Source organism: Hirundo rustica, chromosome 7 (genome assembly GCF_015227805.2).
Source record: "Hirundo rustica isolate bHirRus1 chromosome 7, bHirRus1.pri.v3, whole genome shotgun sequence".
Taxonomy (NCBI): domain Eukaryota; kingdom Metazoa; phylum Chordata; class Aves; order Passeriformes; family Hirundinidae; genus Hirundo; species Hirundo rustica.
The window spans coordinates 17,820,710-17,834,946 of NC_053456.1; the positions used below are offsets into that span (position 1 = coordinate 17,820,710).

At 36.7% G+C, this 14,237-nt stretch overlaps 1 protein-coding gene across 3 annotated transcripts in view; it reads right to left on the bottom strand.

Annotated features, from left to right (window-relative positions):
- Nucleotides 1-2,894: 2,894 nt before the first annotated feature.
- Nucleotides 2,895-14,237, bottom strand: part of GRB14 (growth factor receptor bound protein 14) — a 59,221-nt gene continuing 47,878 nt past the window's right edge. Inside the window, exons 9-15 of one of the 3 annotated variants that reach the window (XM_040069647.2) lie at nucleotides 13,870-13,950; nucleotides 11,470-11,586; nucleotides 11,309-11,366; nucleotides 11,128-11,215; nucleotides 7,446-7,539; nucleotides 6,922-6,977; nucleotides 2,895-3,669 (exon numbers count right to left, since the gene is read on the bottom strand). In XM_040069647.2, coding sequence (XP_039925581.1) covers nucleotides 3,597-3,669; nucleotides 6,922-6,977; nucleotides 7,446-7,539; nucleotides 11,128-11,215; nucleotides 11,309-11,366; nucleotides 11,470-11,586; nucleotides 13,870-13,950 — 567 coding nt within the window. In that variant the 3' untranslated portion in view covers nucleotides 2,895-3,596. The remainder of the gene's footprint in view (nucleotides 3,670-6,921; nucleotides 6,978-7,445; nucleotides 7,540-11,127; nucleotides 11,216-11,308; nucleotides 11,367-11,469; nucleotides 11,587-13,869; nucleotides 13,951-14,237) is intronic. The other 2 variants (XM_040069648.2, XM_040069646.2) reach the window with 2 other exon arrangements.

Consider the following 14,237-nt stretch of genomic DNA (forward strand, 5'->3'; position numbering starts at 1 on the left):
AAGTTTAAAAATGTCCTTTAATGCTGCCCGTGCAACCTTAATTCTGGCGGTGTATGTATATGCGTTATGAAACAGCAGTGAATTAACTTTTAATCTCCTTTGAGCCAAGAAGATTTTTAGATTGGAAACCAAGGCACAAAGGGCATGCCAACAAATACAATGCTGAGCTTCAGCACAATCTCTGCACTAGCTCTGATCTCACAGAGCATACCCCTGCAGGGCTAATTACCCCAGACAGCAAGCTAGGCTTGTGCACTTAGGCTGCTTTTGGTTCCTCTGCATGGCAAGCTCAGTTCTCTCTTCCTGGCAGTGCACTACATTACAACCACTCAGAGAAGCATAAAGTTCTAAATCTGAAGAAAACATGAAGAGTTTTTCAAATACTGTGCTTCATACCTAGGTGTTTTGGCACTGACTTTCCATCAAGTAAAATTTAAGTATTAAAAAGCCCTTCTGCAAATAACACCAGTTTCTATTGTTCTGTTGTGGGTTTTTTTTGCCTTAAAAATCAGTCCACAAACATGCTGTGAGGTAGATATAAAATTGTCCACATTTTGTAGAGAAGCAAATGTTGGAGACAGATAGACTGGCTTCCCTAAAATAGAACAGATTTCTTCCTGAGCTGTTAACAACTCCTGATTAGCCAATTCTCTTTATGAAGGTGGGCACCAAAGTGTAGTATTCCTAATTAGAAGTGACAGTTAACACACTGAAATTCTGTCTAAATAGCATTGCCTACACCCCCAAAGAACTTTATGGTCAGACATATCCTGGCTGATCTCATAGAAATCCCTTGCTGGTTTTATTCTGACTGATTGCAAGCAAGGATCTTGAAAGTCATATATCAACCACTTGTACCATTTAGTACATCTGGAAGAAGACAGGGATATCAGAATATTTTACTTTTGAGGGGTGGTGTTTGCCTTTATATAATAAGACTACCTCCTTCATGTTTGTTTCTTCAGTAATATTTAAACAAGGGGGTAGCTTGTGAAGTCATTTAAACAGCAAACTAGATTTAATTAGTTTTGCTGGTTTGTTTTTGGTTTGTTTTTTGTTTTTTTTTTCTGGTATATTCACAAACAACAACAGTGTTGAGGAAAGGTGTACACATCATATAAAAGAGAATATGTATTCTCAGCAACATTTCAGTTTAGATTTTAATTTAGAGAGCTGTCAAAATGCAGGAGGAAATGCTTTGCAGTATAAGAAAGTTTTGAATACTTGACAGCTCAAATGTCCAAATTCCATGTTCATTAAGCAATACTTCATTTTACTTGGGTTATATTATTATTATTAGTAGTAGTAGTAGTAGTATTGTTTAGGGGTTTTTTTGGTTTTTTTTTTTTTTTTTTCTTCAATTTCACTTGTGAAAAAACCTGAAAAAGTAGGCAAACTTCTTGTTGGTTGATGTCTCTCCACCATGTGACATAATCCCTACAATCTTTTCTTTTCTGATAGGCCCAGAGGCGACAGGTACTCACTCACTGAGCAGTTGGCTCCTCCGCTAAACATGCATACATAAATACAAATAAATATTACAGCAAAGCTTTCACATGTCCAAGCAGAAATGGATTACAATAGACATTTGTCAAGAGGTGATTAAAAAATAGCGATGCAGAGAATGTTTCTCCTTATTCTATGCTAACACATGAAATAAAACTACCTGACAACTAACCACATTATTAAACCAAACCTGAAGAGATTTTAATTAAAAAGAAAAAAAAAAAAATTAAGTACAATTTGAAATTATGTTTGAGGTTTAAGAGTTAAATTTATTAGACTGTAAAGAGTTTTACAAGGCTTTCCTAATGTAATGAGCTTAGGCACCACATATGTTGCATCTTTGGTACACATTAGGAAGAGTTGCTTTTTTAATGAGCTTTAAAAACTGGATTTGCATACCAGAGGAAAAGGTCAGTGATGTGTGGATCAAGTCGGTAAATTAAGTATCACAGTATTATGTTGTTATGCTTGCCTTTCAGAGACACACAATAACAAAACCACAGGCTACAGTTACCATACTGTTCCAATGCTTCCATGCCCATGACCTCGTCAGCTGACACATCCTGGCACCGCTGAGCCTCGGGGCTCACTGGCTCCATCCCTCGCCCAGGCCTCCTTTACCTTCTCTGCCACCTCCTCCTGCAGCAGAGCAGCTGCTATGCCTGGCAGTCAGGGAACCCAAGCAAGCACAGGAAGGGGAGCTGGATTCAGGGCTACAGCTCATCTTCAAACACGGCGTTTACTCCAGCCTTTACCCTTTGTAAAGATACCCAGGACAATGTCCTGAACCCTCACAAGATCAAGTATCTTGGAAAGCAAAGCATCAGGATGGGGATACCTCTTTCCCAAGTCCCATTCAACCTGAGATTTGTTCAAGGATACGGCATTTTCAACTCTTTCAAAGCACAAATACCAAAACTAGTTCTAATGCTGTGGTCCAAAATTTGACTTGGTCTACTGGCACAGTTCTTTTTGGCTGGAATGTTAGATACTTGGTAATCCTGTAAAGACTGCTTGACTGCTAAAGAGTAGCTCAAATGATATTCTTATTTTATAATAAATAATAAAATGCACTAGGAACTGACTGCAAATACACTTTCATGAGGTTTTCAGCGAAGTCCACTAGATTTACCTTTATTTGTAAGTATTGTAAATTATTGATAATTTACAACTATTACAACATTACTTTTATTTTTTAAGGGCAATTTAAATTGATTCCCTCCTCAACTGTGCAAAAAGATCCACAGTACTTAACAGGTCTTTCTGCTTCTCTTTGTGTCAGATATTATAGGTATACACTGAGCCAAATTATGCACCACATAATAATTTATGCATGTTTATACATTTCGCAGCCAAGTAAGTGACAGTCCAGCTCTGCATAAAGATGTAGATTTAGTCATTGGATTAGAGAAAAAAATCCCTTAAAATACTAGAACAAGAATATCACAACTCAATACAAATGAGCAGTTAGAAGTGGTTTTAATGATTTTTCACTTTTTGGATATGATAATCCTCAAAGTAGCATTCAAAAATATAGTGCAAAATATTTATTCATTTTATTTACAAATAAAATGTGCAGTTCAGCTCCTTATCCTTGCCACAGTAAATGTTATTCTTTTATGTGATGAACAGAAATTATGAGGAACATTTACAGAGAAAAAAGTTAATTTTAAACCTAAGAACAAAGATCTTCCTTCAGTTATATTTTTGTAGGAGTTACACGATATTTTTCAAAACTGTTTTCAGTTGAAAAGAAAACCCGGAAAGTCCAAGACAACACTAAAGAATTACATTGGAAAGAACAGTTTTTCAGAACCGTAAGGTTAATTTTGCTGTGACAATCACAAAGCAAAGTTCTTATCTACATAGAATATAATTTTTTTTTTCAGCTTAAACATAGAATCTTTATAATACAACAGGGTTGTGGGTTTTTTACCCTTTTTGCTATACAAATTGCCTTTAGGGGAAAAAGTATAGTATCTTCCTTTCCCTCTGACGAAACAACAAATGCTTTGGTTAAAGAGCGATCCGTGCACAATAGTGTTTCAATTTGCAAGGCAGCACTCCTTTATTAAGTTGATAGAATTCCACTAGCTGGATGAGATCAGTAAATCTGGTATGACCATCATCAAGGGTATAGAACAGCTTCCCATCATCTTCCAACTGTAAAAATGGAAAAACAAGATCCAATAAAATCCTCTTTTGCTATGGTATTTCTTTCTACCTGGAATACTTGTTTGAGAAGTGTTCTTACAGACCAATATATTCATATCTTGTGACTACTGTGAGCAGAAAAATACAGTGATCATTTACACACCAAAAAAACCCCAAAACAACAGGAAAACAACATATTGTTTGACTTCAAGTACACACCTAAAAGGAGAGAACAGTTAAATAAGTACAGGAATACTCTCTCTGCACTAGCAATAGTACTTCATGCCTCTGCTTTGGAATGATACCTGGGGTTAATACCAACCCTGAGTTCTTACAGAGCAACACGAAGCAACCAAGTTTGAAGCTACTCGTAGATTTCAACCTTTGCTCCATTCACTTCCATTATTTTCTATCACTTTTGTAAGGTGTGATGAGGCAACACACCAGTGCAGCGGTGTGCTGGGTAGTAGTAGCTACACAAGACACTGTGCGTCACAAGAGTGACATCCTTGCTCTAGTAGTTCCTTGTAGGAGGAAGAACTGCCGCAACTCCAAACACATTAGCACAGATACAGAAGAGAAAGAAGAAACTTCAACAGATACCTTGAAAGATTCATTTTGACTTTTAGGTGCTTAAAAATTTGTAATTACTGTTTCCCTCCTCCAAGTTACCGAATGTTAGATCTTGCACAATTTGTATTCCACTACTGACTATATAATTTCTTGATTTAGTTCCTCTACTGCTGATATGTCTAATACCAAGAGGATTAGTGAGATGGTGACTAATTGGTATTCTTGTAAATATATGGTGAAAAAACCTATTCAAACTATTTTTAAAAAGAAAAGGGAGAAAAAGACACTTTACAAGACTGGAAGAGCAATGAACAGAGAATTCTGAAGTAGGGCTAGCACGGAATAGCAGATGGTGTGCTAGGGAAAGATGCAACTACCCTACTTGAATACAGGGGAAGGGGGAAGATATAATTAGCTGCCTTACCTGTAATTAGGATGTTTTATCTGAAGCAGCTGTTGAACTGCTTATGATTCCTGGTTAGTCTACCCCTTTCTACCATGGAAAGTAGTTTGTAATTTCTTTATTCTTGGACTTTGGTCAAACACTGCTAGTTAAGGAATTAACAATGTGAGAATGTGTAAACTCCTATGCTCCAGCCAAGAACCTGAAAATGGATTATCATTCATTGGACTTTATGCATGCAATTTTCTTGCCAACACACTGCAGACAAGGAGAGTAAACAATTCAAATGTCTGCTATCCTCCAAAAGTTAATTCCAAACCTTAAAATGAATACCAGACAGTTTGCTAATTCTAAAGATATCAATATTTTTAAAAGTAAAAACTCATATCAAAGTTCTGTTGCCCATGAACCTAGCATCTTCTACAAGCTAAGAAGGCTGTTAAGAGAAAACATTTATTAGAAAAAGACAGTCCCGGAACTGTGTATCCACTCTTCAACTTTCATATGGATGAAATTTCAGGATAGAATCCATTGAAGTAAACTTGCATCAGCTCAGAGTACAAAGGCTGAAAAAATCCTTTAAACTAACAAGCTCTTCAAGTTTCATAGTACAGGATCCCAAACGTATCCCAAAGGTTTCCTTCTGAACTTTTGACAATCAATTCCCTACTACCCACCTGCAATACCTGTTGCACAGGTTACCAATATTAACACAAGGCACCTGTTTACATGGGTGAGGCATGAACTAGCAGGTTGCATACCCTATCTAAAAGGAGACACTTTTAAGTGCAGCATAACCTGAAGCAACCTAAAATACAAGAGAAAAATATTTCATTTAGTGATTGAATTGTTTTTACCTTGTAAAAAGGCTTTGTACATGACATTTATTAGTTTACATTTAGTAAGAAAGTTTGCCTTTACAATGGCTGGAAACAGGTAAGAGTTTAGAAGAACAGTAGAATTTCAAACTCACAGAGGTAACCTTGATCTTCAACTAGTAAGCTATGAATTTACTACAGTAATACAAAATGCCTTGTTTCTTAGAAAATGATCACTTCATTTAGATCAGCAGCAACTGGAACCAAAACACCTCCTCCCTTAAACAAAAAATTTCTGAAATCTTTAAAGACCACTGTTCTAGCAAAAACAGAGCGTATTTAAGTCCGGGTATTGAGAATGGAATGAGGGCACTGAATGCAACCAGAAACTGACAGAAAGGAACTGAAGTATACTAATATTTGGGGGACAAACAGCTTCCATGCTGACACACTCTCTGGATTAAGCTGTTCTCGGCAGGATTTCTTCTTTTCTGGTTACTAGCATAGGAGAAATTGCTTTAATTAAAAAATAATTCAAAAACATTTCCTTCAAGTCAAGTTTTGCAATGAAGTGGTACAGGTCTTCTCAATGAACAACATGGAAAATGTACTCAAGTCTGTAGACAATTATATCAAAACTAAGAATTCCTGGTTCCTCCAAAGATCCAACAGCAGGAAAGCAAGGTTCTTGAGCACAGGCTTTTGAAGGGAAGAAGAGGCTCATCCATCTCAGAGGAAACTGAAGATAACTGCAGCATCCTGCTATACCTGCACTTAGAGAAGAGAGTGTCTGTTTCCTGACAGGGAAAGGAAAAGTGGTCTCTTAAATTTGAGAGTTAAAGGACATCCCAATGAAGCAGAATTGTACACTCTCTGTATCGAGTTCAGAAGGTTTTCTAAACGACACAACAGTTATAGCAAAGTAAACACTAGAAGTGACAACAGTCAGTAAATGCAATTGTTATTGAGGATCATATGTTGATTATCCCATGGGATCCAGTGCATAACAATCACTTTTGGATGAAGGAATCCTCCATATTCTGTACCTAAACACAACAAAATCCTGGAGAATTCTTATAGCTAATCTGATCAACTTTTCCTCTTCTCAAATAAAGACCAAAAAAAAATGGTGCCACGCGACTAATTTCTACAGCAGAATCTGCTAGAAACTTCAGGAGGAAGATACATGGAGACTAGAGTATTATGTGGAAAGGAAGAAAAATTCTTGTAAAGAGAGATAAAAAAGCTCTGGGTCTCCTCAGTTATGTCAAGTATCTGTGGCCAAAACACAAAAGGCTCAAGTATTTCTCATCTCAAGAGAAGCAGCATGTAAAGAAACCCACATAAACCACCTCGTGAGAGGGCGGAAGCAATGGGGATGGCTAACGATTCTGGCAGGATATCTCGACACTATGTTCAATGAAAACTAACAGAAATATGATTGCAGCTTAGTAACTTTCAGCTTACCTATAAAGCAGCTGGACTAAATAATGATTTTTTGTTGTTGTTCCCCTGAATAAGACCTGTACAGGAATATACCACAGTAACAACAAGAGGTCAACAAAATATGTTTGACTACAAATATTGAAACTATCCTGAACAGAAGACTCAGTGAGATATGGACACACAACAGAAGAAGTCCAAAAAAAAGGACTAAGAAATTGTGTACATACTGAAAAGTAAAAGGAAACATGGACTTTATGAAACACATGATTTTCATGCTATCAGGGTTGCTTCTATTCCAGTTGAAATAGATTTGTTTCGTTTTTCAAGAAGCTTTTTAGGATTTCATAATACGAGTAAAACTTTAGAACAAATCAAACAGCAAAGCTCAAAAACATTCAACTCTAATAAAGAACACTAATTATGTTTAGTGATGTTTACATCTTCCATAAAACAGCAAAAGAAGAAAAAATCCATCAATATTCTATCACAGTTATTCAATTGTTTAGTTTTACAACTCTGTATACAAGCTGAAAAAACTTACTTACTGGTACAATTTGAAAATGTTTTATTTTTAATCCATGACTCAGTGACAATACAAATGTTTTGGGGTTACTTTGGCTATCACGTACCAGGAACACCCTAGAAGAGATCGAAAAATTTCAAAGATCATTTGAAATCCTTTTATAAACACCCAGTTAAAACTGTTCTAAATTCATTACAGCAAGTACTAGTGAAAAGCCTAAATAATATCAATTATGTAAGTTAGGCTTTTAATCAGTGTTTCTCTGCAAATGTGTCACTGGAAATACTTTCTCTTAAATTCTTCTTCACCTTGTCTATTATGTGAAAAACATGCATTCTCAGAATAAATGACACTGTAGGCGTTAGTTTTTACACTGCATAGAATTACAATACATTTCTTCAGACAGAAAAGCACCCTCAAAGTTTGTGCTTTGAACAAAATTTTTCTTTGGACGCTCACTAGAGAAAACTTGAATTTTCTAAATCACAAGCATTATAAGGAAAAATTGAAAGGTAGTTAAACAGGAATTTTACAGAAAAGGTAACGCAAGGCACACCAGAATGTTTTTCACATCTGGCCAATCCTCATTTGCACTCTCATTTCTGCAGAGCAGCAAAGTTCCCAACAATACAGAGTGTCTGCCTGCTTTACGGAATCATTATTCAAATCATGACACTGAATGGCTAACAGTGCCACTGCAACTAGTTCACTGATAAATTATTCCCACCAGAACATGGACAAACATAATTTTGCCATAGCCCTTGTAGAATAATTTGGTACAAGCAAAGGATGACTGCCAGCATGAGACAGTTTTCGTTGAATCATCTGGTTTGGAATATTGGCAGGGAACAGTTTGGAGGACAGGGAAGAACCTGATATATAGCTTTGGAGTGGAGAGAGTCAGAACTGCTTGTACTGTGCAGGTCTGGAACAGATACCGCTGACCAATGTACCAAAGAAGGGAAATGGAGGGACAGCCACTGGTAAGCGTGCTCCTCTTTCAGGACAGAAAAGAAATGGGCAAAATGGACTTGCAGGTTTCAATCAAGCCAGCATCGGTGATCATGTAATCACAACTGTCTGCCCCATCACACACCAGAAATGAGAGCCCAGCTACTACATGGAAAGAAAAAATTTCAAAGGAAAAAAAAAAAAAACAGCCAAAGGTTTGCAGTGGATTTTCACTGACTTCCGGCATGGGTTCAAAGCACTTGTTTCCTTCTCAAAGTTTTAAATTTAAGAGTTCTATTGTTACCTAGTAAGAAAATATCTGGAATGAAGAAATTTGCAGTCCGTAATCATTATCGTTTCTGTCAAAATCCCCGCGCAGTCAAGTGAGTAACGCAGTTCCCCCCGCGGGCCGCGGCCGGCGCAGCGCCGGGCACGGGCGGCACGGGCGGGCGCCGGCAGCGCGGGCTGCGCTCGAAGCGGCTCGCTCCCGCCACCTAGCGGGCTCTCACCCGCCCGGGACACGGGCACCGCACGGCGCCCAGCGCAGAGCCTCCGCGCTAGCGTCCGTACTGCGTGCCCGTCATTAACCACCGGCACTTCGTCTGCTCAGAAAAATGACACTGTAGGAATGTGCCACTTTGCGGATATCCAAAACGGGGTCTCTACACCCAGTTACTAGGAGCCACATCAAGTGATAGGCAATGTAATCACTTTGATTGAGATTTAGGTTCCCATTCATTAGTTCTTTTAAAATATATTTTCTTACTTCTTTCCTTGTTTTATCACAAATATAAGCGACGGTTTTTTCTCCTTCAGATAAAAATATTTTTATTATTTTCTAACCTAATCACAACAGACCTTCTTTAGTTGTCAAAGAACCTTTAAAAACTATTACGAAGAAAGGTTTGTAGTTTACAGGAGATCAGAAATGTTGGCTAGAAGGAGCTTTTCAGACAAGCTGGATGACTCCACTCAACTTCTCCCTTGAATTCTCTGAATGACGAGTTGGACCTTTTCATGGGCCTTTTGGTGATCTCTTATCCCTTTCATCAACGAGATGCTGATCAGTTTGCAATCACGTCAGCCATTTATCACTGAAAATTTTTCAAACGTACTTTAGGGGGTAAAATACAAAATCTACAATATTACCATGTGAACTTTTTAAAGAAAGTTGGCTTAACACCAGATCAAAAAAGTTCTTCCATAGCTGTCCCCTAACTCTATTATTGGGTTATCCAAATACTAAAACTACTGTAGTTAGTTTATATAATTGCCTCCTTGGCTTGTAAAAGCCATCATGAACAACATATTTGTTGGTACATACAGTATTACAGAGGCCCTACTCCCTTGTTATATATGAGAACTCCTTGCTTGGGATCACCTTAAAAGGCTCAATATGGATTATTTTCTCTGCCTTCACTCCCAGAAACTAAAGTCTTATTTTTGCCATTAAAAATGGCTGTATTTCTGGTGAAAGTTCATGCTTTTAGCTCATCAAAATGATGTCACATGATGTCAAGTGTTCATTACTTCAGTGTATGAATACATATCTGACAGAATACGAGCACCCCTACTACCAGTGTTTTAATTAATTCTATGCAGTCCACGCAAAAGTATCATCCTCCTCCAAAATCCCACTGCACAGCTATGAATGGCCCCAAGAATATAACATAAACAACACTGTACTAAACCAATGCTAGCAAGGTATTCACTTTTTCATTTCAGTGTCATTTCATTTTCATTTCATTTCGGAAGATGCATCTGGCCTAGGAATGACATACTGCTCCGAAATAACATGTTGGATTCATCCCCACGTCCTGTCCCACTTTTCTAACAAAAAGAAATGCAGAGTACAGAACCAGCTTCAAGAAAATAAGCCAGGCTTAAAAAAAAAAAAAAAAAAAAGACTGGAAATTTAAGAAAGAATTAAAATTACAAAAGTGGAAGTCCAATTAACCATCCTTGTGCTGATTATGATCAGGTTTGTCTCCCTTTCCTCCCCTTCACTTTCTTTCTTCCTGGATCCCCTTTCTGTAGATGTAGAAACCAGTACAAGGAATTTAACCAGGAATCTGATGTTCCAGGTACCTAACTGGAAATAGACCCAAAGAAACTGAGATTTATTTTTTTTTTTAATTAATCATTGAATGAAGGAGGCCCAAGTTTACATTTAATACAGGGCTAAGGGCAAAATGCAGGAATGAAAAGCAGGAGGATTTGAAAATAAAATATCTATTTGCTTTTTCATTTTTTAAATTAATATTTAAATGAAATGTTTAAAAAATTAGTCTTATCCTAACATTTATTGTTTACTATTAAAGGATGACAAAATTTTTAGTCAATTCATGAGGAAAAAAAGCATACTTTTTTCAATGTCTGTTCCAGCACAGTTCATCTTAGAGTAACGTTTTCAGGCTTTCTTTCATCACTAATAGAGATACAAAAGACAGCAGTGCCAAGGTTGACAGCTCCCAGAGAATCCTGTGCAAAGACACGGCTCTAGTGCTTGGCTCTGAACAGACATAAGTAATCACTCAGTGACAGAATCGAAGTCTTAGATCACCATTTCATTGTTTCCAAATGATATGAAATAGGAACCAAGTGATCCCCAGATAGCCCTATATAAAAGAATTTTTATTCCTATTAGGTAAGTGCAAACTTCTTCCTCTACCTCCCCCGAGTAAGAGGCACATGAAAATAGGAGTTGTTGGCTAGAAACAGTCTCAGAGAATCTATGTAAAGAATTAACTTACCCATCTACAAGTCCATGCTGCAAAATAAGTCTCTGAGCCTCTTCTCTAGAGATTTTATGATGAAACCATGACTGAGATCTGTGTATAGCTGTAGAAAAAAAAGATCAGTGAAAAAACATTTTCCCTTTATTGAAAGAACCAGTTATTGCATTTCTCTAGCAAGGAATTAACTCACACATACCCATGTTAGACATGGCAATAGGACTACCATGTGAGTTGAGTCGGAGACACCCCCTCCTCTGTATGAGAGAGAAACAAAAACATGACTTCAAAGCTTCTTTGTTTAAAAATAAAATAATAAACAAACAAAATAGTATTCTTATAAATCAAAGTTGTTTATACCCGCCATGCTAATCCTTCTTCAACTGCAACTGAGAGGGCTTCTGTTGGATTTTCTATAATTCTGCTTCTGTGTCCTGAGAAATCCATTGCTACTAAAGAATTTTCTGAAATGCTTCTCTGCAACAAAGAAAAATAAATTTAGTTTGCTCACTTTTTACGAGATTCATCATTTAAAAGCAAGCTTCTGAGAAAACATTATGTTTTGTAAGTGATATTTCAAGTACTGGCAGTGTTTCCCATCAGAGCCAAACTCATTTTACCCTAGGGAGCATTTGTAATTCCAGTATGCTTCTGCAAAGCTCAATTTTACAGCCTGGCAGGACAGACCATCTTTTTGCATTACTGCAATAGATGACAAATACATCATTTTACTATAAACTGTATTTATATTTTTAACTATAACTAGCCCTTTCCATTTCAAAACAAGTCAGGAACCTGTTATTAGGATGTCCAAGTAACAGGGGAAAAAAAAGGGAAAATACAAAATAATGATCAAATTTAAAAATATTCAAAATATTTCATTAGAAATATGTCAAGATTTATATGTTTGCTACAGATTTTCATTCAGTTTACCAGATTTAAGCATTGAAAACAGCAATTTCTATAGAGTATAACTTCTATTTTAATTCATCCCTTCTAACTCTAATCACAGACTCAATAACTGCAGCATCTGTTACAAAAAAATGCTTGTGGTTTTTTTTTTTTCTCTCGGTGAAGATCAAATTTTAACAACTGAATAAGAACATTGAGGTTTGACAAACAGTCTTAAAAAAATCACCAAAATCTTTCTCAGAAACCAAGGTATACAAAATCAGGGTTTATAAGAATCGTAATGGTTCAAATGTTGGCAGGCACTGGAATATCAAATAAATAAAAAAGCATTCTAGCACTCTGTAAGTTAAAGCAACATCTGGACACAAGAGGCCCAGATTTCTGTAGGGTTAGCAAAGTTTCCCAAAACCAGAGCAGCTCTGGGTTTTTGGTTTTCAGGTTTTTTGGGGGATTTCTTGGTTTTTGGGTTTTTGGGGTTTGTTTTTTTTTTTTTGCTTGGTTACAAGCATGACTCTAACTAGAAATGGAAGAGAGCATTTCTGTAGTTCACTGTAATTCTTGACACTGCAGACTAAGGTCTACCTGAGTAACCGTAACCTGTAAAGAACTTCGCAAAAGTTAAAAAAAAAACAAGGGCAAATTAAGGAAAAATGTTTGCCTCTAGCAGTGTGGAGGGAACTCTTTGTAGTTGCAATGGTTGAGAAATTAAGGAGTGTGAAATGTGGAAGTGGCTTCCTTATGAAGTATGTCCATTAGCATGTGCACTTAATCCCCAGATTATTCAATTTGCTGTTTAATTCATGAATTATACACAAGTAGAAAAACAGTGCCATTGTTAGCAGTGGTTATAGATTCTGCCTGTTAGAAGCTATGGGAGCTAAAATGCACACAACAGTGAAAAAAGAGAATCAGTAGTGGCTCCCTGATCCACCATACGAGCAGCAGCTGGCTATTGCAGTAGCTTCACATAACACAAACTAAGACATGGGCAGAGTATTAAGCACATGCTTAATAAGCCATGCTTGTTAGCAAGATCACTGAAAACCACTTTTGTGAATACCTGGGATGGCAAATTCATTTCTTAGGGATTTTATCAGCAAGAACTATAATAAAAGCTAAAAAAATTCACCATAAACTCATTGTCACACATCTCGACAACAAGTAATTTTTATCCAATTTAGCCAACAAAAAACAAGAAAGGGATATAAATCATCCATGAAAATGTCTGAAATCAAATTACTTTACAGGAAATCAAATTACTTATAAAGAGGTGGGATAACATAAGATATTAAGAAAATCATTATCCAATCCCCCAGCTATCTGAGAAGATGGACACAGTATCTAGTATAGGCTGTTTTTTCTCCAAAACAGGACAGACCATCTTACAAATTATGGTTTTCTTCTGAAGTCCAGTCAGTATTACACCAGCTGAAATTCATCTCAAGTACATAATATTTTATATTTTTAAAAAAAAATTAAAAGAGGAAGTATACCGAAAAGGATTTGTTGCAACCTTCTTATTCATCAGCACGTGTAGCCTTAAACACTTTGCTTCTCTTTTAATGCATTTATGGTTTCAAAATCTTTTCATTCAACAGTAATAAGCCAATGAACTCCCAAAATACTGACGATTTTACAAAGGGAAGAGCCTTTTAACTCATTTGTTCTAAGTAAGGAAATTAATTAATTAGCTCTCTGGCCAACCCTGGCAGCCCTAAATATTTCAGCAAGCGTTCGCACATGCAAGGTTTTGAAGGAGCAGGTCAGTAGCGTAAGTGACACAAGTTACTTGAAAAGAGCACAATGGCAGAAACATGTATTTATTCATGGAGCTACTGTGGGACATACCATAGGTGTTATATTCAAAGGGCTGCAGCCACTTCTACCTTGATATGGTTGCATGTAATTCTGATACAGCTGCATCCCATACTAAAACCAGAAAATAACATGGTTAGCATTTTAAATTATAAACCTAAGCCAAGTAAGGTTTTTTTCCCAGATGAAAAAGATAACACACGTTTTTCTTTACCATTAAAAACCAGGGACAAAACCTGTTAGGCTAAGGAAATGTACATCATCATTGTTGCTGCTGCCTTTATAAATATACACTTTGCATTAAATACTACCCATTTAATATACCAACTGGCCTGTTCCTATTTTGTCACAGTCACATTTTAAAAACATTACAGTTCCCTTCTTGTGCATTCTTGTAGCTT